Source organism: Panicum virgatum, chromosome 5K (genome assembly GCF_016808335.1).
Source record: "Panicum virgatum strain AP13 chromosome 5K, P.virgatum_v5, whole genome shotgun sequence".
NCBI lineage: Eukaryota > Viridiplantae > Streptophyta > Magnoliopsida > Poales > Poaceae > Panicum > Panicum virgatum.
In genome coordinates this window covers 36,622,553-36,648,648 of record NC_053140.1, presented here as the reverse complement: position 1 = coordinate 36,648,648, position 26,096 = coordinate 36,622,553, and the positions used below count along the sequence as shown (strand labels likewise).

Below are 26,096 nucleotides of genomic sequence, written 5' to 3'. Positions count from 1 at the left end.
TTTTCAAAATATTAAAAAATTAAAAATTAAAATTAAAATCCACAATACCAATTAAAATCACTATTAATAATCTGGTGTGGATGTGGTGCATCTATTGTGAACTTTTAAAATTAGTTTAACTTAGAATAAACTAAAACATCTCACGTTTAGAAACAAAGGGACATTTTGGAACGGAGCGTGAATCTTACGATGTTGAAATCGCAGCTATTGAGTTGGTCAAGATGAAACAATTAATAACAGAATACAAGGAGCCAGGAATCTTATAAAAAAATAGCTTGTTCAAGGGGAACTGACACATGTGGAGTCTGAATAAACTTACAACAATAGCTAGACTAGAAATAATATCACATATCATATTACAGTTCCAAAGTTAACCTAAATAAACAGAAGACTACGTAGCCAAAAACCAGTTGCCACCCAAAGAATGTTCTTTCAGGTATCATATACCATTTCACGAAGACTGCCACCAGACAGAGCACATGAACTGGAGTCTGGAGGTAAATTTCAAAGAAAATGACCAGTTTCAGACAACGCGATGCATGCGTTAGTCAATGGTTTCATTTGTACTGTGATACGCCACGATGGATGGCAGAACAATATACTTGCTTATTGTACAGAAGTTTGCTTCAGACTATTCCGTGGCAGCTGAGCACACATGAAGCAAGATCAATGCAGACTGCAGAGTCAACAGATGCTCCGTTCACAAGTAATTGCTCTGATCAGCTCAATCAGACATATTGCTATTTCAGTCGCTTGCTTTGACTGCATCAGTTTTTGTTTCATCAACATCCTCAACTTCCTTTACTGGTTGCTGTACATCAGTATCATGGCTGACTTGTTCAGAAGATACTTCTGAGTCAGCTGGCTCATTTCCATTAACACCAGGTGAAGTTTCAGAGACAGAATTGTCCAAATCAGACGAGACTGCTGGTTCACCTACTGTTCTCTCCGCCACTAATGGTTCATCTACCGTTTTCTCTGCCACCATCTCAACTGATGGGGCTGAGGATTCTGCTGCTGCAGAGGCAACCGCATCTGTACCTACTTCAGTATCGCCATTCGAAACATCTGAATGCCGTTCAATACCTTCTGTACTTTGCAGTGGCTCATCTGCCGTACTACAATTTGGCTGTTTAGTACATTCTGCTACATCCTTTGCCTCCGTACTGCCATTTCCAAGGCACACAGTTTCCATTTCATCCTCGGTGCCAATGACTTTACCATCATCAGCTTCCTCAGTCTCTAGGGAAGTCTCCTCAGAATTGGGTGATGATGAAGGAACAGAACTGGATAGACGGTCATTAATGCCTCTCTCTCCATCAAATGTGAACCAGTTTGAATTTGTAAAGAGGGAGCTGCTTTATAAAGACATGGATACATAATCTATCAGCCATTACGTAAAGACAAAGGGTGATAACATTTCGAGATAGCAAATTACCCTTCCTGGTCATCTCCCAGACGCAGAGAAGATATTACCACCTCAGCTGATTCGTCGTCAAAATACACATCCTGAAAGAAGATGTAAAAGAACAGTCCACAAACTCACTAAGATGAAAGAATCTCAACCTTAATCTACTTGAAGAAAATAATATAATCCAAACATATTGAAGTCTACTAACTACCCAGAATGTCCAATTTCCATGAAACGAAATACCAATTTATTATCTCCTTTCTACTTAAAGTTGATTGCGTTTTTTTATGTTCAGGAAACTGTAACAAACTTTTTTTTTGAAAATAGCAGCGAATATTTATCACATTGCATGTTACAACCAACTAAAATGAGCAGGAAAGCAATATTGAGACATAATTCACACTTAAGTATTACCTCATCATCTCGTTCAAGTGATCCTTGTGCCTGCATTCACAAAACCAACATGTATCCTCAATACGTAGCAGTACCCTATTACACTGGTCATGCTAATGGAGTAGAGAACTATGAGATGCAAAGATAATGATCTACCCACCCACACACAGAGACAAGCAGACGACAATGTATGCACTGGGTAATAAAATATGTTGGCAGTGAAATACTCTATTCTAAAAGATGCACATCCACACACCTCTTCAATGTCATCATTGCTGTATATTCCATAACGAAATGCCTGACTCAAGTTATTAGCAAGAGCTGCCACATCGTAATCCCTGTCTCGGTAGTCATCATCATCACTATCCCTACCACGATCATGTAATGATGTTGGGCGCCTGCCTCAATAAAGCATGGCAGCAATGTTTAGATAAAATGAAAGCAATAAATAACATATATACATAAGAAAAGATCGGAAAAGGGAACATACCCACAAGCCCAATGATAAACATTCTCCACTTCATTGCGTTTGACAAGCACATTTGTTTGCCATTCAACCCACTCGGTATTTTCCTATTAAAAGATACAAACGTTCAAAACACAAGCATCAGCAGAAAACCACTAAGACCTTTAAACCAACGATTGCTAGACGAAGGAAAAATAACCTGTAAGTGTGCCTGTATTATGCTGTTACTATTTCCCAACTGAATAAGCTTATTGGCTATTCTTGTCATGTGACCAACATTCCCAATTCTTGGAGGGGCTTTCTCTTCTGAGGGTACGGTAGGCTGAGCAGAGAAGTCATAAAAAAGATGAAAAAGGAACTCTACCGCTAGAATGAAGTAAAAGAATATACACCCTATTAGTAACTTACCGCGTTAGACTCAGTCGATAAAGAAGAAAGTCTTTCCGCAACAAGAATTTTACCAACAGTGTCACAGTCATTAAGAACATGCTCAATAAGTTCAGTTCTTTTACCCTCCAGGCAAGAAACAATTATATTTTCAACATGATGGTGTAAAAAGTTATTATAAGGGTACCTGTTTCCAACAATTATTATAAATCAGGGAATTTGAGCAGAGAAAAAAACAGCTTTACAAAAAAAATGATATCTACACTTACTCAAAGAACAAATCAATTGAGCGCTTTATTGCTGATTGCCTTATTAACTCCTTTTCAGCAGTTTCACTACCAATCGTAAGCAGCACAGAGATGAACTCTACAATCTGAAAAATACAAAATAAATCCAGCTTAGAACAACAATGAGGAGGAAAACGAACAAGGCACATTAAAATCGATAAAATAAAAAACAATAAATACTATGAAGGTTAACACAGACTGTACTCGATGCCATCAGTTCAGAACTCAAAAATGCATGCATGTCAAGGTTCTTTATGGTCCTTTTCTGGTTGGTGCACTGTCACCCAGATGCCTGATCAGGCCTAAGGACACTGCCAAGATTGTGCTGGAGGTATGTTTCCTTAGTGATCTAGAGACGCAAATGCTAATCCAGGCCTGGATCTTCCTGGAAGCGTCATTAGCCTGAGCCAGGTGACATATTATTAGTTTGAACCAGGTGACCAAAAATTGCTCATCAGAGCTAGATGGCAGCACCAGTGGCACTTCCATAACCTTTCTTACAACATTAATACATTGGCTGCCTCTCAATAAGCAGTCCAGGGTTTCATGCTGCTATAGTGAGCCACACCAACAACAGCCTGCTATCACACAAAGCTTTTATTTCACATCCATGAAGGTACTTCGCATGCCACTCTCTGTACCACCTGTTGATGCTTTCTAGTTTCTAGGGATCAAAGGATCTTTTTCTTTCTTTTAGTGTTCAGCATTCAAGGCCAAATATAGGTTGGCTGGTTTGATTGGATCCAAACCATTTGAAACCCAACCTGCTTCCAAGGATCCAGTTTTAAACCTGGAACCAGCAAACCGACTCAAAACAAGGGTTGAGCTGGTTTGGACCCAACACGTGAACTGGCCTAATAGTTACTAACCCAATACATAAATCCATCCATATGTGAAATGAAAAGGTCAAGCAACAAAAAAAATGAAAAATAGTCACTGAAGTCCATGGTTAACTGTAAAAGGGTCACCATCCTGTACCTTCAGACGATGTTTTCCAAGAGGTGGGCGCAAATATCCATAAGGTGTTGGCAATATGTTTTCAGCAGAAGAAGTGTCCAATAACTTCAGCAAGTTGCCTAAAATGTTATGTCAGTCATACCAATAAATGAATAAAATCATTGAAAGCATAGAATATGATAAGATTCCTAGCATGTGATTTTCGAAGGCCTGGAAATGATGAACCAAGATTACCTAAACCAAATAGATATGGACAAAATATCCAACACTCACCTAGACTCTCAAGCATACCATCAACTGTCTCTGGACTGGCAGTGACCAATGCCCCATGACTTAAGTTGCTTCTGAATGCTTGATAGGAAGCTGATGCTAGTCTTTTTGGATCCAGCAAAGATATGCACACAGACAATGAATGAACCAGAACAGACTTGGGTCTTGATTCCTCAAGAGCATGATGGAACAACCTTCCAACAAAACTAAAATTTCATAGAACATGACAAAGAAAAATTTAAGTGATGTGAAACAGGAATAATAAACAATAAAATACCCACTTTGTATGGGGTAACACTTCTTAGTTAGACTGCAGAAGGATTAACATGTACTTTGCTCCTCAGAAAAAGATTCCCAAAATAAGTATTAGACTCCTTTTCAGTAAACTACCCAAGATACGTACTTTGCTCCTTGGCAAAAAGTTCCCAAAATAACTGAATAGGGATTAATATGTTGTCAAAGAATAAAGTTGGAATACCTTGGACTGCATATCTTTGTAGCAAGAGATGGCGGTGCACATCGCGTCACTGCACATAGAATTTCTGCAGCGTTGGCGTGCACTTCAGGAGAATCCTGCTTGGCAAGAACTTGCAACATAAACTTTTCTGCTAGGAAATACTTATACAACAAAGGGAACATGATTGAGCAGAGGGAAAATTCCATATAAACCCGTCAAATATCGTAAAAGAAAAAGTTTCACCCTCGACTCAAACAGCATTTAATCTCCCAAAATAAACTTCCAGTATAAAAAACCCCCCGAACAGAATCACTTGCACCCCGTTTGGATGTCTGAATTGAAGGCTGGAATTTGGTATTGGAATTAGCTGCCTTTAATACCTGGTGTTTGGATGTGCTTGGTATTGGAATTGGGAATCTCCCCCAATACCGAGCTCGGCATTAGCCTTCAGCCGCAACCCCTCACTCGATTCGGAGCTCTTACCCTCTGTATTAATCGGCATTGGCTCTCATCTCGCATCCCCCTGCTGCCCCGCGCCTTCCACTCCGGCGACCCCTCCCCTTCCACTCCGGCGGCGCCCCTCCCCTTCCACTCTGGCGGATCCCCTCCCCTTTTCACTGTGGCGGCGACCCCCTCCCCTTCCAGCTCGACGGCGAACGGCGCAAGCAAGAAGCAAGGCGACGCTGCAAGAGAGAGGATAGGAGAGAATAATGACTTGTATTCCTCCAACCCTAGAAGGGTGGGTATATATAATACCTATACATGGGCCTCTATACACATGGCCTCAATATACTCCAACACCCCCCCCCCCCCCCGCAGTCTGAACTACTGGTGCAGCGGTGTTCAAGACTGGACAACAAGAAAGCTAACACCCCCCCCCCCCCCCCCGCGCAATCTGAACTACCGACGCATCGGTGTTCAAGACTGGACAAGAAGAGAGTACAAATAGAGTACAAAGGGCAAATACCCCCGCAGCCACAACTAACGACCGGCTACGTTGAGACTGGATCGAAACTCCGAGAAGGTCGAGGAGGGCAGCCCGTTGGTGAAGATGTCAGCAAACTGGGAGGTAGTCGGGACATGAAGTACCCGAACATCGCCGATTGCGACTCTGTCGCGCACGAAGTGTAGGTCGATCTCCACGTGCTTCGTCCGCTGATGCTGGACGGGGTTGGTGGAGAGATACACGGCGCTGACGTTGTCGCAGTAGACGAGCATGCTCTTGGCGAGCGGGCTGTGGAGCTCCGCCAAGAGCTGTCGTAGCCAAGACGCCTCCGCTACGCCATTAGCGACAGCCCGGTACTCCGCCTCGGCACTAGAGCGGGAGACAACCGGCTGCTGCTTGGACGACCAGGAGACCAGGTTGCCGCCTAGGAAGACGGCGTAGCCGGAAGTGGAGCGACGAGTGTCCGGGCAGGCAGCCCAGTCAGCGTCGGTGTAGACCACCGGCTCAGCAGAGGACGAGCGGTGAAGCACCAGGCCGAGGTCCACAGTGCCACGGACGTAGCGGAGGAGACGCTTCAGCGCAGCAAGGTGTGACTCCCGGGGATCATGCATATGGAGACAGACCTGTTGGACAGCGTAGGTGAGGTCTGGCCTGGTGAAGGTGAGGTACTGCAAAGCACCAGCCAGACTCCGGTAGGCAGTAGGATCAGCCACCGGATCACCCAGATCAGCGGACAGTTTCGTCTGAGTGTCGACAGAAGTGGAGCAGGGCTTGCAATCAGTCATCCCAGCCCGCTCCAAGATATCGAGTGCGTACTGCCGCTGGTGCAGGAGAAGACCAGACGGGCGAGGCTCAACAGTGACGCCCAAGAAGTGGTGGAGCTGACCGAGATCCTTCATAGTAAACTCCTGTTGCAGAGAGGAGATGACACTCTGAAGCAACCGCTGACTAGAGGCTGTGAGCACAATGTCATCAACGTAGAGCAGCAGATAGGAAGTCTCATCCCCACGGCGGTAGACGAAGAGAGACGTGTCAGACTTGGCCTCGGTGAACCCCAATGTCAGCAAGAACGTGGCGAACCGAGAGTACCAAGCCCGAGAAGCCTGCTTCAGTCCATAGAGAGACTTGTTAAGCCGGCAGACCATATCCGGACGACTCGAATCCACAAATCCCGCTGGCTGAGAGCAGTAGACAGTCTCTGACAGTGCCGTGAAGAAACGCATTCTTCACATCCAGTTGGTGCACAGGCCAAGAGCGCGAGAGCGCAAGCGAGAGGACCGTGCGCACCGTAGCGGGCTTCACAACTGGACTGAAGGTCTCATCATAGTCCACACCAGGCCGCTGAGTGAACCCCCGGAGAACCCAGCGAGCCTTATAGCGCTCCAGTGTGCCATCAGCCCGACGCTTATGCGTCCAGATCCACTTGCCAGTCACCACATTGCAACCAGACGGACGCGGCACGAGGTCCCACGTTTGGTTGGCAAGAGCCGCGTACTCCTCTTCCATCGCGCGACGCCAGTGAGGATCCGCCAAGGCGTCGCGGACAGAGGAGGGTACCAAAGAGACCCGCGGCTCTCCCTCGGTGGCGGAGAGAGTCGCGGCCCGAGACGTCCATCCGCCGAGTCACCATGGGATGGATATGCCGAGGATCCCGATGGATAACTGGCGGGTGGTACACCTCCGGCTCGGCTCGAGAGGGAGCCGAAGCAGGCGGCGGCGACGGCTCCGGTGTCGGCATCGCAGGAGCCTCCGGAGCAAGAGGCGGCGCCAATGTCGACGTCAAACGACGCCGGTACACCTGCACTGGCTGAGCATACCGCGCAGGTGTAGGGGAAGGCACGGAGGCCACGCGTGGCGCAGCGGGATTCACTGGGTCCGCACGCGGCACGACCGGAGGTCCGGGGAGCCGCGCGTGGCGCGACCGCGAGCACCGGGGCCGTGCTCGGCGCAGCAGAGATCACCGGAAGCGGTGCCGGTGTGCCGGGTAAACCTGCAGGAAAAGGACAGACAGGTAACAGTGGCTGAACCACCGGGTCAGGAGAAGGTGTGGAGGAGGTGGAGTAGGGGAAATCCGACTCGTCAAAGACGACGTGTCGGGAGATCAGGACGCGGCGAGAAGTGAGGTCAAAGCATCGATACCCCTTGTGGTCAGGGGAGTAACCAAGGAACACACACCGAGTCGAGCGGGGCGCCAGCTTGTGAGGAGCAGTGGCGGAGGTGTTAGGGTAACACGCACACCCGAAGACCCGAAGGAGGTCGTAGCGAGGAGGGGTAGCGAAAAGAGCGTGGTGTGGAGTGGGAGCAGGAGAAGCAGTGGACGGAACACGGTTGAGCAAGTAGGTGGCGGTGTGGAGGCTCTCCGCCTAGAAGCGCGGGGGTAGAGAGGCCTGGGTCAGAAGGGTGCGCACGACGTCGTTCGTCGTGCGAATCATCCGCTCAGCCTTGCCGTTCTGAGGAGAGGTATACGGACAGGGCATACGCAGCTAAACACCCCGAGAGAGGAAGAAGGAACGGGAGGTGGAGTTACCGAACTCACACCCGTTGTCACACTGGACGGCCTTAACGGTGAGGCCGAACTGAGTGGACACCCAGACAAAGAAGTGGAGGAGGGTGGGGAAAGTCTCAGACTTGGCGCGCAAAGGAAACGTCCAAGAGTAGTGCGAGAAGTCATCGACCACCACCAGATAGTACTTGTAACCAGAAAGTCTAAGTACAGGAGAGGTCCACAGGTCACAGTGAACAAGGTCAAATGCATGAGTCGCATGCGAAGAAGAAGAAAAAGAGAGCCGAACATGACGACCGAGCTGGCAGGCATGGCAGAGGGGCTCAGCAGGAACCCTAGTACCAAACACATCGGTACTACGATTGAGCTGAGCCAGAACATCGCGGCCAGGGTGACCAAGACGGCGGTGCCAGGTGGTGGAAGACGGCGTCGCGGCAAAAGCGGCAGACCAAGACGACCAGGGCGAAGAAGAAGGCGAGAGTGATGCAGCGGAAGAAGGAAGACGAAGGGTGTAAAGGGGCTCCGTGCTGTCACACCGGAGTAGCGGACGCCGGGAGGTCGAATCCTTTACAGTGAGGCCAGAAGAATCAAACTCGATGGAACAAGAATTGTCAGCTGTAAACTGACGAATGGAAAGAAGGTTATGAACCATCTTAAGAGCAACAAGAACATTGGGAAGACAAAAAGAGCCAGGAGCAGAACCCACGACGGTGACAAGAAGGCAAGACCCGTCACCAACCATGACGGAAGGACAAGAGGGGTGTGGGGGTCGGACAGAAGAGAGGATACCGGCATGTGGGGTGGTGTGGAAGGAGGCACCCGAGTCGGCGATCCACTCGGTGTTGACCGGCGGCGTCCGCCCCATGGCGCTGAAGTACTGCGCCAGTGCGGCCTGGTCCCACCCCCCAGGCCAGGTCGGCTGCTGGCTGGGTGGAGCGGGATGGGTACAGAACGGCGCGAACAGGGGAGCAGCAGCGGCGAGCATGGCCGCCGGCTGGGGCTGAGGACGAGGGGCCCCCCTGCGCGAGGGCGCGACGGCCTGGGCCTGCGTGGCGTGCGCGGCAGGCGCGACGGCCTGCGCAGCGGCAAGGGAGGCAGCGGCCCGCGCAGGGTCCCTGGGCGCGACAGCATGCGCGGCGGGCGCGGCGGCCTGCGTGGCGGCGAGAGAGGCGGCGGCCCGCGCGGCGTGCGCGGCGGGCGCGACGGCAGCCACAGGCGACGGCGGCCAGGTCTGCGGGCGCGACGGCCTGAGCCTGCACGGCGGGCTGCGCAGCGGCGAGGGAGGCGGCAGCGGCGGCGTCGTCCTGGGGGCCATGCGAGGCGGCGGCGCCCAGGACAGAGGAAGGCACGCGCGGCGGCAGAGGATGGGGTGCGCCTGCGCCTAGCGGCGGCACGCCGGCCCCTGCTCGCGCCAAGGCATGCAGCAGCGGCGACGGTGGCGCCCAAGGGGCCGTGCTGCGGCATGGCCGCGGGCAGGCCGGCCGTGGGCGGCGCGCCGGAGGGGCCGCGCCCTGTGGCGACCTGTGCAGCAGCAGGGGGGCCGCCCGCGCGCGCCGAGCATGCAGCAGCGGCGGCGAAGGAGGAGCCGCGGGCGTCCTGCGCGGCGGCGTCCGGATCTACACCGCGCTGGGAGAGGTCGAGCAGGGGAGGGGGGCCGCCCGCTTGCGCTGAGCCAGCAGCAGAGGCAGCGGCGGCGGCCATGGCACCGGGAACAGAGTAGGAGCCCCACGCGCACGGAACAGAGGAGGGAAAGGGCGCGGCTGTGGCGTGCGCAGCGCCGGCGGGCGCAGCCCATGCGCCAGTGGGCGCGGCAGCAGCGGAGGCGGCGCCGGCGGCAGCGGCCGGGGCCCGCGCGCGCAGAACAGCAGAAACAGAGGCGGCGGCAGCGGAAACAGAGGAAAGAGCAACGCCAGAGGAAGGAAGGGGAAGGAAGGAGGAGAGGGGTGGAGGTGGCGGCGGCCGGCCGTCCATGGCAGCAAGGACGGCGGCGCCGGCGCCGGCGGCGCCTACAGAAGCAGGAGGCGGCGCCTGCCCAGGAAAGGAGCGTCTGATACCATGCAAGAGAGAGGATAGGAGAGAATAATGACTTGTATTCCTCCAACCCTAGAAGGGTGGGTATATATAATACCTATACATGGGCCTCTAGATGGGCCTCTATACACATGGGCTCAATATACTCCAACAGACGCCCCCTTCCACTCCAGCTGCGGCCATTCCCCTTCCACAATGGCGGCTGCGCCCCTTCTACTCCGGCAGCGGTGCAGGTCCGTCCCTTCCCCTCTTCCTCGATCTGGATGCGGTCCGTTCTTCCTCACAGCCGGTAGCCAGCAGAAAATTGATTTGAGTTCTTTCCTAAGATTCTAAACGCCAATGCAATGACATCCAAACAATAGAATTGGAATCGCATCTCATTTCAATACCATGGCTGATTTGGTATTGAACCCAATTCAATTCCATACCCTCCAATTCAGACATCCAAACGGAGCCTTGGTCTTACTGCTGATGTGCCATCCTAATTAACAGACATGCTGAATAAGCAAGGCACTTCTCACTGTTATACGCTCCAGAGCTCCTCTGAGCCAGCAACAGCAACCAGTCAAGTTGCACAGGATGTGACAGCCAAGAAGAATGGTGAGTTGAACTGAATAAGTTTAGCAGCATGGAAGTTCAACTCACCAAAGGATGTGTGCAATTTGATAGGGAGAGTAAAGTGGGAGGGGAGATCGTCGATTTGAGAAAAAATGCCAATAGTTTATTGATGATGGCAATGGTTTATGGTTGATAAGCTGCAAGATGCGTGAGGGGAAGATAGTAACAAAGATCATTGTTCATAGAATGTTTTTTAAATATTTTTATCTCTATTCGAAATGTTAAACCAACATTTAGTGTATTACCACACAAAATAAATAACCTACATGAACTTTTCAAAAACTCGATCTCCTGAGCACCATCCTGTATGATAATAGCCTAACCTTCCTACCAGTGATAAGGCCTAACCCATCTAGGGCACAACTTATAGAAGTTTACTAGCAAAAAAGAAAAAGTTTTAGAAGTTTAGCGGGTTGAATAAACTGCTTCATTGTTGAGGGCATGAAACTTTTAGAGGATGAATTTCATGACAAGAAATGCTCCTCACACTGTTTATTTATTTCAATATATTAAAATATTTACAGAGTTATGCAGATAGTTCCTCTTTTATTTTTGTTGCATAACTGAGCCAATCTCTGTTATTTATGCCATAGAGGTATCAACATCTCAAAATACATGCTAAGTTTCTGTGTTCCTGAGCATATCTACAAATAGCTTAAACATGAATTTATGCTTGCTATTTCCTCTCAAGAAATCACATGAATAGATATGCTGCGACCAACAATGCCAAATTAATAAATACTGCATGTTTGCTTATGTATACATGTTCATGGGCAATAGAGCTTTTGTAACGTACCGATGAGCTAAACTTATCAGCAATCATTTCAAGGACATCTGTATTTTCTAACCACTGCATTGTATCGCCATAGTTTGAATATATGTTCTCATCAGCACCAATCAGTCGTATCAGCACCTGAAAAATTCCAGGGGCAGATCAACTAAGTGCACCCAATAGTACATTAATCAGAGAATAATTGTTAATATATACCTCCATTATTGATGTGATGCCAATCAGGTCAACAAGCTGGACAACTATCTCTGGATGCCCCTACAAAAAGAATAAGGTTATCTTCCATTGAGATGCTTAGCTTAACAGAAACTACAAACTTATACTGTAGAAGAAACATGGTGAAAGAGTTAGCCCTTTTGCTTAAGCAGATTTCAGATAGGAAATAGTAGACCCAAGCTAAACAGAGTGTAAAATACTATAACTTTTTTTAAAACCGAACTATGAAAAAAATGAAGAGGATAGAAGATATGATGTTAGGCTTTGTATGTCAAGTGCAATTAATAAATCATCCGCTGTTTAAAAAGGAAGGTGAGAAATACCTGAACATAATTCATAAGTGGGGCAGTCTTCCGCAGCATCAAACATATTACCACCTACAACAGAATGATTGATTGAACTGAGTTCAAGCTCAGTAAAAAACCACAGAATGAAGTCTAACCACCAAACGGCAAACTTCTGCAAGAGACCTAAACAAGGCTTTATCTGATGGTTCAGATATAAATAATGGGCAAAAACTAAGTTACCTTACTGAAATAACCAGATAATAATGTGCTATGCGGATGATCAGGTTTCACAAATGAGAAAAGCAAGTCCATTAGCTGCAACACAAAAAAGGGGAAAGAGGAAACGACATAAGCTACAAGTTAATAATCTACAGCTAAAAATGTTCGAAGCGAAAATTATAAAGAGCGAATATACAACAAGAATGTTAACCTCTTCATCTTCGACTAGGGTCCTCAAAATGACATCAATTTCACAAGTAAATATTTCACAAGCAATAAAAGGGAACCTACAAGGAGTTGAGAGAAGTTTTAAGTGAGAAACTCGGGTTTTAAACAAAATGACAGCAACATTAAAGATCAATGTCATACTTGAACGAGCGCTTTTTTTCACTGTCCTCTGGAACTTCTTCCATAACATAACGAAGCAACTGTTCCACCTGGGCCTTGTCACGTAAGCTACAGATAACATTTCAAGCATTACATATGGGGAAAGCAGCACTATTTGGGTATATGCATCATAATGTGATACTCACTACTCACGAAAGGAAGCCCAGATAAGGCATCCAGACACAAAGCCCACTTCTTTGCAGATAACAAACAAAACCCAAAAAAATTATACATAGCAGACAATGCCAATTCCAGAAAAAGCTAACTCGAATACAATTTCATGAGCATATGAGTGAGCACCTTTGTCTTCCATATTTAAACTCAGATGCAGCATTTTGAGTGCAGAAGTAAACACAATTTTCTCATAAGCACTCTTTGCTATTATCTAACAGTAGACTTATTTACTGCTGCAACTATTGCACTATATGTCTCATAAATAATGCTACAATAATGAAACAAAATAAAAGAAAGAAAGCTAAGTTGCAACGGAAAATTAAACATGCCACTCATGTCACTGAAACTAATAACAGAAATTAATAAGAAAATTACAAGTTTATGAGTCGTGAATTCAGTGCTTTGCACTCCTGAATAATTTCATCCTCATCAAGAAGTTCTTCCAATGTAAAATTTTCTTTGTCCAGAATTGTATCCACCTGAAACAGTAAAACATTAAGTCAGCTATGTAAAATATTCCCTTTGATGACAAATGGGGTTAAAAGACGCAAGATCTCCATGGTATGAGCTATTTGCAATGACTATTTAGAATAAAAGTAATTCACGTTGACCATTGAATTAAGTTTCCTGGTCATTTCACACAAGGAAATTGGCAATATAATAAGTTGCAGGCTTGTACATAAAATTAGCATTGAAACAAATTTACAAGTGTTGAATATCAAACCCTATATTGTGAGACCATTCAACAATTCCTCCTCCATATATATCAAATAAAGTGAACACAAGCTCCAACCAGAGCATTCCCAATAATAGAACTAGAATGCAAAAAAAAAGGGGAGAGCATATTGCGATTAAAACACTATTCCAGTACACCATACAAATCCTGTCTGCAACTGCAGCAGCGCCCTATGTGCCAGACTCTTCATGTCACACTTGAAGATGCTAACAAACATTTGACTAAGGCAAATGCTCGTAAAACAGAGTCCCAAACGATAAACGAGGTACAGTGTAAACAACACATCTGCCATGGAATGAATTTCCTGCCACAGAGATGCTCCAGTCATCCCGCAGCTGTGACGAAACCTAACCAAATGGGAACCCATGCACATGGCTCCTTTCTGCGACACACTCGATTCCACAAGCACCATCGAATCCACGGGAACAGCATTAGAATGTCCTCACCAACGCAAAAACACACACACCTCGCAGCCGCAGCGCGCGCGCACACAAATAACCCACCCACGAGCTTCCCGGGAAAATCATTCAAAGCGAGCGAGCATTACAACCCAACAGCCGAATCCAAATCCAATCCACCGACCCAATCCGAAACTAACAAAGCAACCAGCCCGAACGACCACACCCGCAAGCTCACAGTCACAGCGCCACGCACCCACGCGGCCAACCTGAGCGAAGCAGCAGGGAGTGACGAGGAGGAACTCACGGGCGAGGCCGCGGACAGGCCGGTCATGCGCCAGAACATGGCGGCGGCGGCGGCGGCGGGATGAGCAGCGGCGGATCTAGGGTTTGGGGCGCCGGGGAGCGCGAATCCGCGGGCGGGCCCGCGCGAATCCGGGCGGCGGCGGCCGGGGAGGGCGGGGCGGATCGGGAGGGCAGGAGGGCGGGCGGATCGAATTGGGATCGCGAGGTGGGGGAGGGCAGAAGGGGGGCGCACGCACGCACACACACGAGAGGACGAAAAAAGAGCACGCTTTTCTGTTTGGCCTTCCGTTTTCCGTCCAACGTTTGGGTAAAGTTTGATCTGGGTTGGATTGGTCTTGCTTCTGGGGGGCTGTTACTTTCGGCGAGGCAAGAAGGTGGCGAATGATTAGACGAGAGTTTTAGCTTTATAATTTGGTTTATTTTCAAGTACTAAATTTTGATTTTAGGAAAAAATAGTACCAAAATAGAATTTGGTCATTGTACAAAGCACTATCTTTGCTAATTAGAACTACATGGTTACTATACGTACACCTAAATGATTTGTTGTATGTGCCCCTCTATTTTGGCAACAGCACATGATTGACAAAGCATTTCCTAGAATGCAGTGTTAGAGCGTCTCCAAAGTTTGGCAAATCGAGTTGTCATCTTTGATTTTTGGTAAAAACGTTAAAAATACTCCTCCAACAGTTTGGCAAAAGACTTGGCAATTTTTGGCAACTTGGGAAAAACCAGCCTCCAGCACGTAAGAGCATCTCCAGCAGTTTGACAAATCGAATTGACATTTTTTATTTTTGGCAAAAATGTTAAAAATACTCCTCCAACAGTTTGGCAAAAGACTTGGCAATTTTTGGCAACTTGGGAAAAACCAGTCTCCAACGCGTAAATATACGCGCGCGGCACGCGGTTGATATCGTGGTTTCTAGTCAAGTGGGAGGGTGAAAAAAGAAATAAATAAGAGAGAAGGGTTCCTGATTTAAGTTTTCAAGAGGTGGAAGGGCATAAATATAATTTTATTTCTCTCTCAGGATTCCTGATGTAAGTTAGATCTGGGTTTGGCAAGTGAATTATGTCAAACTGTTGGAGATAAGCTTTTTTTACTTGGTATATCTTTTAGAAGTTGGCAAAACGCAAGATATACCAAGTAAAATATGGCAAACTGCTGGAGATGCTCTAAATATACGCGCGTGGCGCGCGGTTGGCATCGTGGTTTCTAGTCAGATGGGAGGGTGAAAAAAGAAATAAATAACAGAGAAGGGTTCCTGATTTAAGTTTTCAAGAGGTAGAAGGACATAAATATAATTTTGTTTCTCTCTCAGGGTTCCTGATGTAAATTAAATCTGGATTTGGCAAGTGAATTATGCCAAACTGTTGGAGATAAGCTCTTTTTTTATTTGGCATATCTTTTTAGAAGTTGACAAAACACAAGATATGCCAAGTAAAATATGGCAAACTCTTTGAGATGCTCTTATGTCTACAGAAAGAAGAAAATAGTATGCCTTCATGATACAGTATTGCAAAGCATTGATTTTAGTATCAGATCCCTCACTTTTCATGCATGTATAATGTAGCTACGTGGCGTTATTTCTTAACCCTTGTATACCATCACGCGCGGCATAGTGCAAGTGTTAACTTAAATTGCTTGGATGGCAAAAATGAAGGACAAACAAAATGGGAGCCATGATTTTAGGGATAAGGGGGTAAACTAATTTTACGGTATGATATTCACCTTCTTCTGTTGTAGAACCATAACTAAGACTACCAACAATAGACTTAGCAGATGAATCAAAATTAGTATTTAAAAATAATTAAACATGTTATCAACCAAATGACCATATAAAACAACCACGTATACAAATAAATGTTGAAGGTAGTTTTGCCTATCATCCACAATTAATAGGCTAATCTCAATAGAGGTTTCCTGGAGAGTATTATGGCATTAAATTCTATGCCACATCATCAATTTTGCTGATGTGGTACCCACAAAAAAAATACTGATGTGGCGAGGAGAGAAAGAGAGAGTTTCATGAAATGAGAGAATAGTTTCATCTCTATAAAACTCAACTGGCACGGATACCTAGTTTTCAGTCAGGTAACTATAATACTAAACTGTGCATGAGACTGACCTAAAGCATATTTCATGGTCTTTTTTCTAAAAAAATTATAAAAATAAATGATGGAGGTAGTTTTGCCAAACATCAACCATTATTCCATTAATAGGGGCATTAAAGCATGTTTCACGCCCTTTTTAAAAAAAACAACATTGGTCACATTGCTACGGTTCTGTTCTCAAAAAAGTATGCACAATACCTGTCACATCGAATATTTGAACACGTGCATGGAGCATTAAATGTAGTTAAAAAATAATTAATTACACAGTCTAACCGATTCATACGAGACGAATCTAGTGACGTTAATTAATTTATGATTGGATATTAATTGTCAAATAACAACGAAATGTGCTACAGTACCAAAACTCAAATTTTTTCACCATCTAAACACAGCCTACATATACTAGACAAAGATGGTGTTAGCCTGGAGCCATCGGGTGCGGTCTGTAGATGAAGCATAAATCTTTTGGAGAAGGGTTAAAATACTGATACTACCAATGCTGCATGTTAGGTGGTCCGTTCAATCTTTTACGGTTCTGCATTCTCAGTCCCAAATCCAATCCCCCATCCTGGCCAATTTCACACCCACATAATCTTGAGCTGAAACTCTAAGTACACACTATGATTGAGATGATGGTTCCCACAACAGATTTTGTGAACACAAGCTTTACTGCGTGACATTTCTACATGTGAACCTTTTCCTAAAATTCTCACTTCTAACCAATGAAGTTCAACGAGTAACTTGTTTTTTTTCTTAACTAGCACAATGCTCGTACGTTGCTATGAGTAATATAAATTTTATTCTGACCTATATGATACCATCAACTTTACACTTTTCACTCCGTATACATGCAATGTCGTGACTGCATAAGGCATTGATCGTTCAAGTTCCGATTGGGATTTCGATTGATTTATCTTGAGTTCATATTAGAATTCCAATTGAAGGACCAAAAATTTATTGCTTGCTTTAGTATTTTCATAATTAATTTATGATTTTTTATTTTATAATATGTATTTTGCAGATTATAATCACCAAATTCTGATATTTTGTATTAAATCTTATTTAAGGAATAACTTTGACATGTAATTGTCTCAATTAATATATCCAGTAATGTTAACACCCACTTCATAACTCGAAAAAAAATAGAAGCCTATATTCATTTTGCATGTCGGCACCAGAACTAATTTTTTTTACAGCAGAGAATTAAGGGCAATTTCACGTTGGAAGAAGAGGCAAAGGTAAGGGAAAAAAAAAAGTATGTAAATAGACTCAAGAAACTTATAATGTGACGAAAAAACAATAATGCAGTAAAATTTTGTAAAGGATTGTGTTCGGGGTAGTGCTTCCGATGCATTTAATCACGGCCAAGCACTGGACAAGAAAATTATATATCGGGTGTGATCCAGGACAAGCCTATGGACTTAGGCACATATTGCGATGAGTAGCATCATCATATTGTGAGAACAAGCTGTTAAAATCCGCATGAATCCTTTCGAGAATCCCAGCCACATAGTTCAATTGTGGTACTTCATACTTCTACACCACTAACCTCATAGTAACAACCTCCTCACGAAGTGAGATTTTGTGATCTATTCAAGACTAATGTGCCTGTATTGACTTAAAATTTACCCCCAAAAACTATTTGAATAAATTATGGAAAGAAGGGTATTCACGCAGAACCAATTTATACTTTGCCTACTTACAATGAATAATCACAGCCATCCAAGCAAGGGTCACGCGCAAATGGCAGGAGAAACCGCTCCGGAGTGGCTAACAGCAACTTCACTGCACCTGCTGATACCTTCAAACGCCTGCACGCACACTCCTGAGAATCCCATCAGAGCATGGAACACATTTGGAAGACCTGTCTGCAGATTGTTCAGCGTCATGGCTCGGCTTGTCTTAACAGAGGTTAGGTATCTTGCCTTCTCCTCCTCGACCTGCTTTCTAAATGCTTCCAATTTCATTTCATTCTTTGATACTGAATACTGATTCTTATTTGGAGGCTGGGCTGAGCTTTGCATTGCATTTTCACTATGTTTCTCTAACTGGGTCTGGAACTTGCTCTCCATGTTATCTGACTTTCTCTTCAGCTGGCGTTCTTCATTCTGTTGTACAACTATAGAGTGTATGGCTGACATAAAAGTCTTTATTGCTTCACCTGCTACCTGTTTAAGGGTCATTTAAGAGAGGAGCTTGTGAAAATAACTAAATGGTAAGTGATGGAGTTCATGCCAGATGAGTATAATAGTCCAGTTCATACATGAAAAATGCATGTGTTTCTTATTTAATGGAAAAAATATCATATATTCTTAAGTTCCTGAAAGCTGGATTTTAACTGAAAGAAAAGACCAAATTGGTTCTACTATACCTTCTCAGGTAGTCTCTCAAGAGCACGCTGGAGTTCCTCAGAGAGGTTACGGATTCCAGATGAGCTTTTCATTAAGCCATCATCATCAGGAAGGCAGTCCGTGAGTTTTATCCATTGGTTAAGGATGCTTATGTATTCACGCTGCAATGCAATGAGATTACAGAAGGCACTGTGCCATCCAGAGACCTCAATTTCCAGCTGAGATGTTGCTTGGCAATGAGTGTCACTTGTTGGCTCACTCCCAGGTGTGTTGCCTAGGAGAGTAGCTTGCTGAGCAATATGGTTCTGGACCTGATGACACTCGTACATGTTTCTCCACATATGTACAAGTCTATGTCAAAACAAGAAAGTTCAGAAGAGACATGTTTCTCCACACGAATGAAATAGTACATAACATGAATGAAATAGTATTGTGATAAGGACTAGGCATAAAAATAGCATTTGAGGCATTGACACTGAGCTACAATATAACTTGCTGTCAGCATTCATTAATTATTAAGTATTAACATTCCATGACAAAAGGTCACATTATGTACAAGGAAACTACTCCCTCCGTTCCAAAATGTAGGTCATTTTGGCTTTTCCAAATTTATAGTGTTTGTTCTGAACCTAGATATAATGACACTCAGCAATTACAAAAAGCTCCAGTACGCCTCTTGATGAAAAAAGTGCCCAGGCACGGTCGCGAAAAAAAAAGCTCCAGTATGACGACACTCAGCAGATGTGACTTGCAAGTTACTAAGCCATACTTGGGAGTTCCAAATCCACCTATCAGCTAATGTTAATACAAGAATAGGTATGAGCAAATGTTTCTTTTAAAACAGCACCTTTTTTACTGTAGGAGTATTTTAGTTAACTAACTTCAGGAGCTTACCCTGCAGATAATTCAATAATCTGAGGATATAACTCCTCGTCTCTGAGCTTTGATATTGAAAAACACGCCAAACTCACAGCTTCCTCCAATGAGATTATCCGAGTTTGCAATTCCTCAATAGCATCACGAACTCTTTCTGCGTGCAGCTTATCATGCTCTCCTGATTCCAACTTTTGTAGCATTGACATGTGCCTTTTGTACTGGAGCCTTGCAAATTCTTCATCCTGCAAGACAAAGGATAGTAAAAATAAAAGTGTGCTCTCTTTTGGTAAACCAATAAAATGGAAACATGTAGACATTTTAACATCACGCTGTTGTGCTCTCCTGTTAATAGAAAACAAAAAAAAGTGTTGTTCAAGAAACAATTTCCCAAATAAATTGTCACACCTCATAGTCTAGCTAACAGCCTTTTATTCTACTAACAGACTGCACTGGGTAATGCATGCCATACTTTCAGTGGAAAATGAGAGAATTCCCTCAATGCCACTAAAAACTTATATGGATTCCCTGAGTGCCATCCAAATTATTCACTTTCATTGACTGCAACTATTTTAAATTTCCATTTCCTTGGTTGCCATTCCTTCGCTGGCTGTTAAATGGTTACCCCAATTACTAGACGGGCCCACAATTTGGAGAGCCACTGCTGGCTATTTCCAATATTTAAACTGCCCCTCCTCCAATGACAACATGGGCACCACCCACTGCAGGCCTTATCTCTTAGCAAGGCGCACCTGTTCCCCCAAATCGACTCCATACGAGTCCACAAAACCCACCCACAAACCAATCCGCCGAATTGCTGCACCTGGGCCAGCTTGCTGATGCGGAGGACCAGCACGTGGGCGCGGAGGACCGGGGCAAGCGCATCCTGGCCCTGGGCAGGCGAGTGAGCACCATGCCGCTGGCAAGGTGATCCTCCGGACAGTAAGCCTGAGCATTTCGAGTACAAGGAATGGAGCACTGGCGGCAACTGCGTACACAAGCACCCATTCTGGCATAGCGAGCGTGAGCTTGTTGACATGGAGGCCATGTACCACGCAGCGCAGGTGAGGAACTAACCTGCCGGCCTCATGCCTTTCGAACTTTCTGGAGCTGTTGGACATCACGGAGGCAATGACTTCCGTTGAGTTTTGGCTTAACCACTCAAGTACTTTGCTTTATTTCTTCTGTAGACTGAAGTTTTTCTTTTTCTTTTTGCCATTGATTGAAAAACTCTGTGCAGGATAACTGTTTTCTTGAGGGGTCGTTGTGTCCAGCTCCTAACTCATCGCTACTGTTCTCAGATTTCTTGGACATGCATGCAACTTGTTATAAAACACATGATTTACTGTGCATCAAACACATGTCAGGATAACTACACGAAAGGAAAAGGGCCAAAATATAGTCCGTTCCTTTCAGGCGAAAAATCACTTTTTTCATCATTACTTAACAGCAAACTAACGCTCGTATAACGGAAGTAACATGCAGGGGATGAAAAATTTGAAACGATGGCATGTAAGGGAAATTGGCTTCTTGAGGGCACATAAGGGATAGTTATAATTTTTTATGGCATTGAGGAAATCAATTTTTTGGAAAATAGACCAACCACAAATAATGCTAGGAGTTCAATAGTTCACCTTGACTAACTTGTAGAGTTTTTGCTCCTCGTCATAAAGCTTCTCCAGTGTTTTGCCATGGTAACCATATCCAGAGGCATCACTAGAATTCAGAATTGAGGATTCACTGTTAGACTGCTGAGATTTGAAAGACCAGCTCCAAGAAAGCGTGGAGAAAACCTTCGCAGATTTGGAATTTTTTCCGGCACCTGGAAAAATAAACAACAATATTCAGTGTTTGGCTGAACACCAAGAAAGACAATGTCTCTGTCCTTTCTTTTTTACCCTATTGCAACAGCATAATGTATTGACAGATATTTTCCATGGATGTTGTAATACATTTACGCAAAATAATGTTTAGGAGAACCAAACTCTACATAGAACAGAAGCTCTATAGGTTAACTAAATCAAATAAAATATTATATATATTCATCAGCATGAATATGTCTTCTCCTAGAAATACATGAACATCAAACCCCATAAAGCTTCAAATTAAGACAGGTTCTGCATAAACGATATCTTTTGCTGATCTTTTCATTTGAAGACAGGTGACAAGCGTCAATATGACTTGCTTAAGCCTCATCTATTGAGGTTATGTGGTTGCTTTTGTAAGGTCCTCCACTCTTCCAAGTCTGGATTCTTAGTGAAAAGCAAGACCATGATATGAGTGAATAATGTCAAAAGCACAAAACCATGACTCGTGGTCACATTAAATCAATTCAATTTCTGTGCCAGTTAAGGGTCTATGACTATCCTGTTGTCAATTTCATTTTTCACAATGTAAAACATTTACATCAACCTAATATCAACTACTTTGCTTTATGATTTGTAGACTTCTCCAAAAGAGTACTGACACCATCCAAAAAGAAAAGGAGAATACAGCAGAAGCTACATCTCAAAAATAAGTATATAATGGCAGTACACTGATATATATTACCTTTCTTTGTCTCTATCTCTAAGGCATCAGTGCGCCCACCAGCAGAGTCCAAAAGAATGACAACATCGCTCCCACTTGCTGCAGCTTTCAGGAAGTACTCATCAATCTCCTTAACAATCTGTATGAGTGACTTCTTATTCCTCCATGGCACCACCGTAGAGTCTGAGTCCTTTGTCACCCAGCTCACCATTGAAGAGTTGTCATCGCCTAGAGCTCTGCTCTTCGCTGGATTCATCTGGACCCTGTTCACAATGCTATCATCATTTCCAAGCACACTTTCATCCTCCTCTCCATCAAATTCCAGGTTTGTCTCCACCCAAGGATCATCGTCCATGGTAACCTGTGAGCCCACTTCTTTATCGTTCCTATCAGCAAACGGAGAAGGAAAATTCAAGGAGTTGTAAGGATCCAAGTCCTCCCATGCTACACCTGGTGGTGGGGGTGGGGGTAGAGGAGTTGAGCAGCTGTCGGTATCATCATCATATTCATCCATAGAATCATTCCCATGGAGTTCATCATCCCTATTCTGCATCTTTCTCATTCTTATCCTTGGTGGACTAAAAGCCAGAGGTGGTGGGAGGAGCTCATCACCCCTCTTTTCCATCTTTTTTATTCTTATCCCTGGTGGACTAAAAGCCAGAGATGGTGGTGGGAGCTCATCATTCATCTTCTCCATCTTTCTTACGGTGGCTATTGGACTAAAAGGCAGAGGCAGTGGGGGGCGCGGCGAGGGTGGCATTGAGGACGTCATCGATGGTTCAGGAGGAGGCGGTGGTGGTGGATGAGGTGACGGCGGCACCGCAAGGCCTACAGGTGGCTGCTGCGACAATGCAGACTCCAATTCAGCAAAATCTCGGAGAGTTGCTCCTGTGTTGCGGAGGGCGTGCAGGTACGCAATGTGCGCGGCTGCAAGCTCAGGACGTCGGCGCACCAGCTGCTTCATAAGCTGCTTCCTGTCCTTGCACCTCCGCACCGGCTCCTCATTGTCCACTTTGGAGTTGGAGCAACCCATCTGCCACTGCCACCAAAGAGCACAAATTCCCCACCGATGGCCTTGGAAGAACGTAGACTGCAGCACCCACTGGAGCACCCAATTTGGTTGTAGCTCTGGGCTCGATGAGAGTCGACTGAAACTGGTAAAAATCTGCACTAGAATTCCAGGGAGTAGACACTACCCAGCCACAGCTCCTAATCATGGAGCGCGCAAATGAAAAATTCCGGATGGGCTTCCCTGATTCCTACTAAGTTACTGTAATTGCCCCTAAATTCACCTAAAAGCGGCGACCAAGAAATTGCTCCTCCTCTGGAACAAACCAACAACCGGTCGCAGAAACTACCGATTCCTCCCCTTTTGCATCAAACATCCGATGCAGCTGGAACTGAAACAAGGAAGACAAAAGAATCGGTCCAAAAATGAAGAATCAGGCAATCAGCTACAGCAAGAGGAAAAAGAGGGAGACGATTCCTGAATACAAGTGAGCTGGGGCTGCTTGCCTTACCTTAACCAGAGAGAGCCCTTCGATCGAAGAAATGCTTCCTCGGTCGGCTGGGAAGCTAAGCACGGCTGGAAAAAAAAAGGAAGGATCTGCACAAGCGGAGGAGAAGAATATGCCAAGATAAGGGAAAGAGGGAGGAGGCGGTAATGGCATCATGTGATTCTTACTCGCTCCCAAGAACCCATCCCTCCTCTCCCTCTCAGTCCTCCCCCCGGCGCAGTAGGTGGTGGCAGTGGGGGAAGAGAAAGAGGAGTGGCCGGCAATTGGGAACCTGGGGGAGGAGAGAAAAGAGGGATCAGCGGCGGCAGCCGGCAGGAGCAGGAAGGGGAAAGAGAAGAGAAGGCGTGGGATTCGGTTGTGCAATAAAGTAGAGCGAGGGAGGGAGGGGGAGGAGGAAATTGTGCAGCGCGGGGGTCGGGGTGGGGTGGTGGTGTAGGAATGTGGTCAGAGCTGCTGCTTTCCACTGCCTGCCACCGAAGCTCCCCGCCACTTGTCCTCCGTTTTTTTCTGTTGCTGCCCCTCTGTTATTGTTAGGTCCACACCGTCCATCATGGAGGTCGTAAATGTTGTAAAAACTGTTTAATTACTAGTATGGTTTACTTCATTATTACTAAACGCAAGAGAGAAATGGAGCCGATTTGAGATGGGGATGCAAGGCTACTTGCACGGTTGCTATGTTTTCTCCGGTATAACAAACATGCCAAAATAACCAAGTGAACCTTTTGTACTGTCCCTGCTCCACACACACCCACAAATCGCATTGTTGTTTCACCATCTAAGGCCCCGTTCGGCTACTCTGAAAAGAACTGGCTGAAACGGGAATGGAACGGCTAGGCAGCCCAGCCGTTCGGCAGCCCATGTGCAGCCATTGGCTTTGCCGCTAGGAAAGGGCATCTGGGCATTTCCGCCAGTTGGATGCTGGCACCAGCCTATCCAGCAGGAACAGTAAAACCCAGCATGTACTATTCATTCAGCCACCCGCCCAGCCTAGCCAGCTCTTTTCAGAGCAGCCGAACGGGGCCTAATTTTGGGTTTTCCTCGCTTGGACTTGGTTGGCAAGTATGATGCTATATTAATCTTTACCTGAGCAATCCTTAGAAGTAAAACTATGCTATATGAATCACTAGCTAGTTTGTGACTTTTCTACGTTGGTTGACCAGCCGTACAAGAACAAAAGATGTGAAGGATCAGATCATAGTATCTGGTGACTAAATGCGGCACAACATCCTTCGGATAGAACAGTCCACGGTGAAAAGAAGTGGATATACAATGGTTTTAGTACACCCCTCCTCGTAACAAATCCATTGCTTTTGTGCCATAGCAACTGCGCTTCTAGAATCTGGCGGGAGACAAGTTTGGGTTAGCTTGTGGGTGGCGCTAGCAGTTTCCCCAGCCTCACACTCAACCACTCCAGCAGCGAAGAAGAAAGAGGAGGACGGTGCGGGGGGAGCACGGCACGGCACGCACCGGCTGCTGTACTCAGTACTGTACCGAGGCTAGTATCTGGGAGAGATTTGTTTGGATAAACACGAGCCACCGAACGCAACGAGAAGCGCCAAGAGATTGCAGCACGATCACACGGAATCACCCCCGTTCTTCTCCTCGCGGCACCGGCAACGGCGTCAGGGCGTCGTCGGCTCGTCGCGCGATTGGTAACCGCCGCCGCCGCCGCCGCCGCCGCCGCCCATGGCCTTGAAGGCTGACGCTGACACGCCACTGGATATAGCGCGGCCCTGTCGCGATCGCGCCCCGTGTCCGGCGTTACCATCTCCATCATCGGTAGGACGTTTTCAAACAAATTAATTTGATCTTCTTTTTAGAGCACAAATTAATTTGATCTTTCAGTAGGAGCTGCAAATTAAAATAGGGGGCGAGCAACGCACGGCATTGCTGCTTCCACTGCAAACGCTAAGTGTCGAGACAGTAGGTTCAGTCGCGAAAATCAATTTAATTCTAGTCTCGAATCAAGATGAAAAATCCTGGAGAAACCCAGAAACATAGGCACACGGCACGTGACCGTAGCTCGATCTACCTCTCTCTATGGCTATGCGCGGCCGGCGTACACGGTACACGGTACCCCCGTGCGTGGCCTTCCGGACGTGTCGCTGGAGTGTTTTCCAGGCGCAGCTAGCATACGCTTGGGGGGGAATGATGGCATGTTCGCGCGAAGATGATGGCCGGTGGATCCTGGACGGATGGGCGTGCCGACACGGTGACACGCCTTCCCCGGGCCCCAGGCCATGGCGCACGTGACGGCCGCGGGCAGCTCATTAAATCGCCTCCAGCTCGGCGACGTTGCTTTTCCTTAAAAGAAGAGGGTCCTAGATGTGGGGTGGGGGAAAGAGGAGTGGAAGCTGCAGGGTGCGCACAATCTACCAGCACCAGCAAGTTTACTGAGAATTCTTGCTCAGCGTCCCAAAACTGAGAAAGGGACCTTTAGCATTAGGGTTTAGAGCTCCATTTGCTTAGTGGAACGCG

At 46.1% G+C, this 26,096-nt stretch overlaps 2 protein-coding genes across 5 annotated transcripts; both read right to left on the bottom strand.

Moving 5' to 3' along the window:
* Window positions 1-248: 248 nt before the first annotated feature.
* LOC120707215 (serine/threonine-protein phosphatase 6 regulatory subunit 3-like) lies at window positions 249-14,519 on the bottom strand. Of its 4 annotated transcripts, none has more exons than XM_039992060.1 (19): window positions 14,241-14,519; window positions 13,175-13,278; window positions 12,608-12,694; window positions 12,450-12,525; window positions 12,260-12,334; window positions 12,056-12,109; window positions 11,715-11,774; window positions 11,523-11,639; window positions 4,650-4,744; window positions 4,175-4,377; window positions 3,923-4,020; window positions 2,927-3,030; window positions 2,679-2,844; window positions 2,470-2,592; window positions 2,295-2,377; window positions 2,061-2,202; window positions 1,826-1,855; window positions 1,439-1,509; window positions 249-1,355 (listed from the first exon to the last, which is right to left on the bottom strand). In XM_039992060.1, the coding sequence occupies exons 1-19, from the start codon at window positions 14,277-14,279 to the stop codon at window positions 746-748; spliced, it is 2,337 nt and encodes a 778-aa protein (XP_039847994.1). In that variant the 5' UTR covers window positions 14,280-14,519; the 3' UTR covers window positions 249-745. The 4 variants fall into 4 exon arrangements, with proteins under 4 accessions (XP_039847994.1, XP_039847991.1, XP_039847993.1 ...); XM_039992057.1 differs by having other exon boundaries at window positions 249-1,358; window positions 14,241-14,513; XM_039992059.1 differs by having other exon boundaries at window positions 249-1,358; window positions 4,175-4,365; window positions 14,241-14,484.
* A 3,233-nt stretch (window positions 14,520-17,752) lies between these two features.
* On the bottom strand, window positions 17,753-24,033 carry LOC120707214 (protein ALTERED PHOSPHATE STARVATION RESPONSE 1-like). The gene is made up of 7 exons (XM_039992056.1): window positions 23,786-24,033; window positions 23,622-23,686; window positions 22,123-23,501; window positions 21,207-21,394; window positions 19,594-19,817; window positions 18,720-19,050; window positions 17,753-18,516 (listed from the first exon to the last, which is right to left on the bottom strand). The coding sequence occupies exons 3-7, from the start codon at window positions 23,132-23,134 to the stop codon at window positions 18,082-18,084; spliced, it is 2,190 nt and encodes a 729-aa protein (XP_039847990.1). The 5' UTR covers window positions 23,135-23,501; window positions 23,622-23,686; window positions 23,786-24,033; the 3' UTR covers window positions 17,753-18,081.
* Between the last annotated feature and the right edge of the window lie 2,063 nt (window positions 24,034-26,096).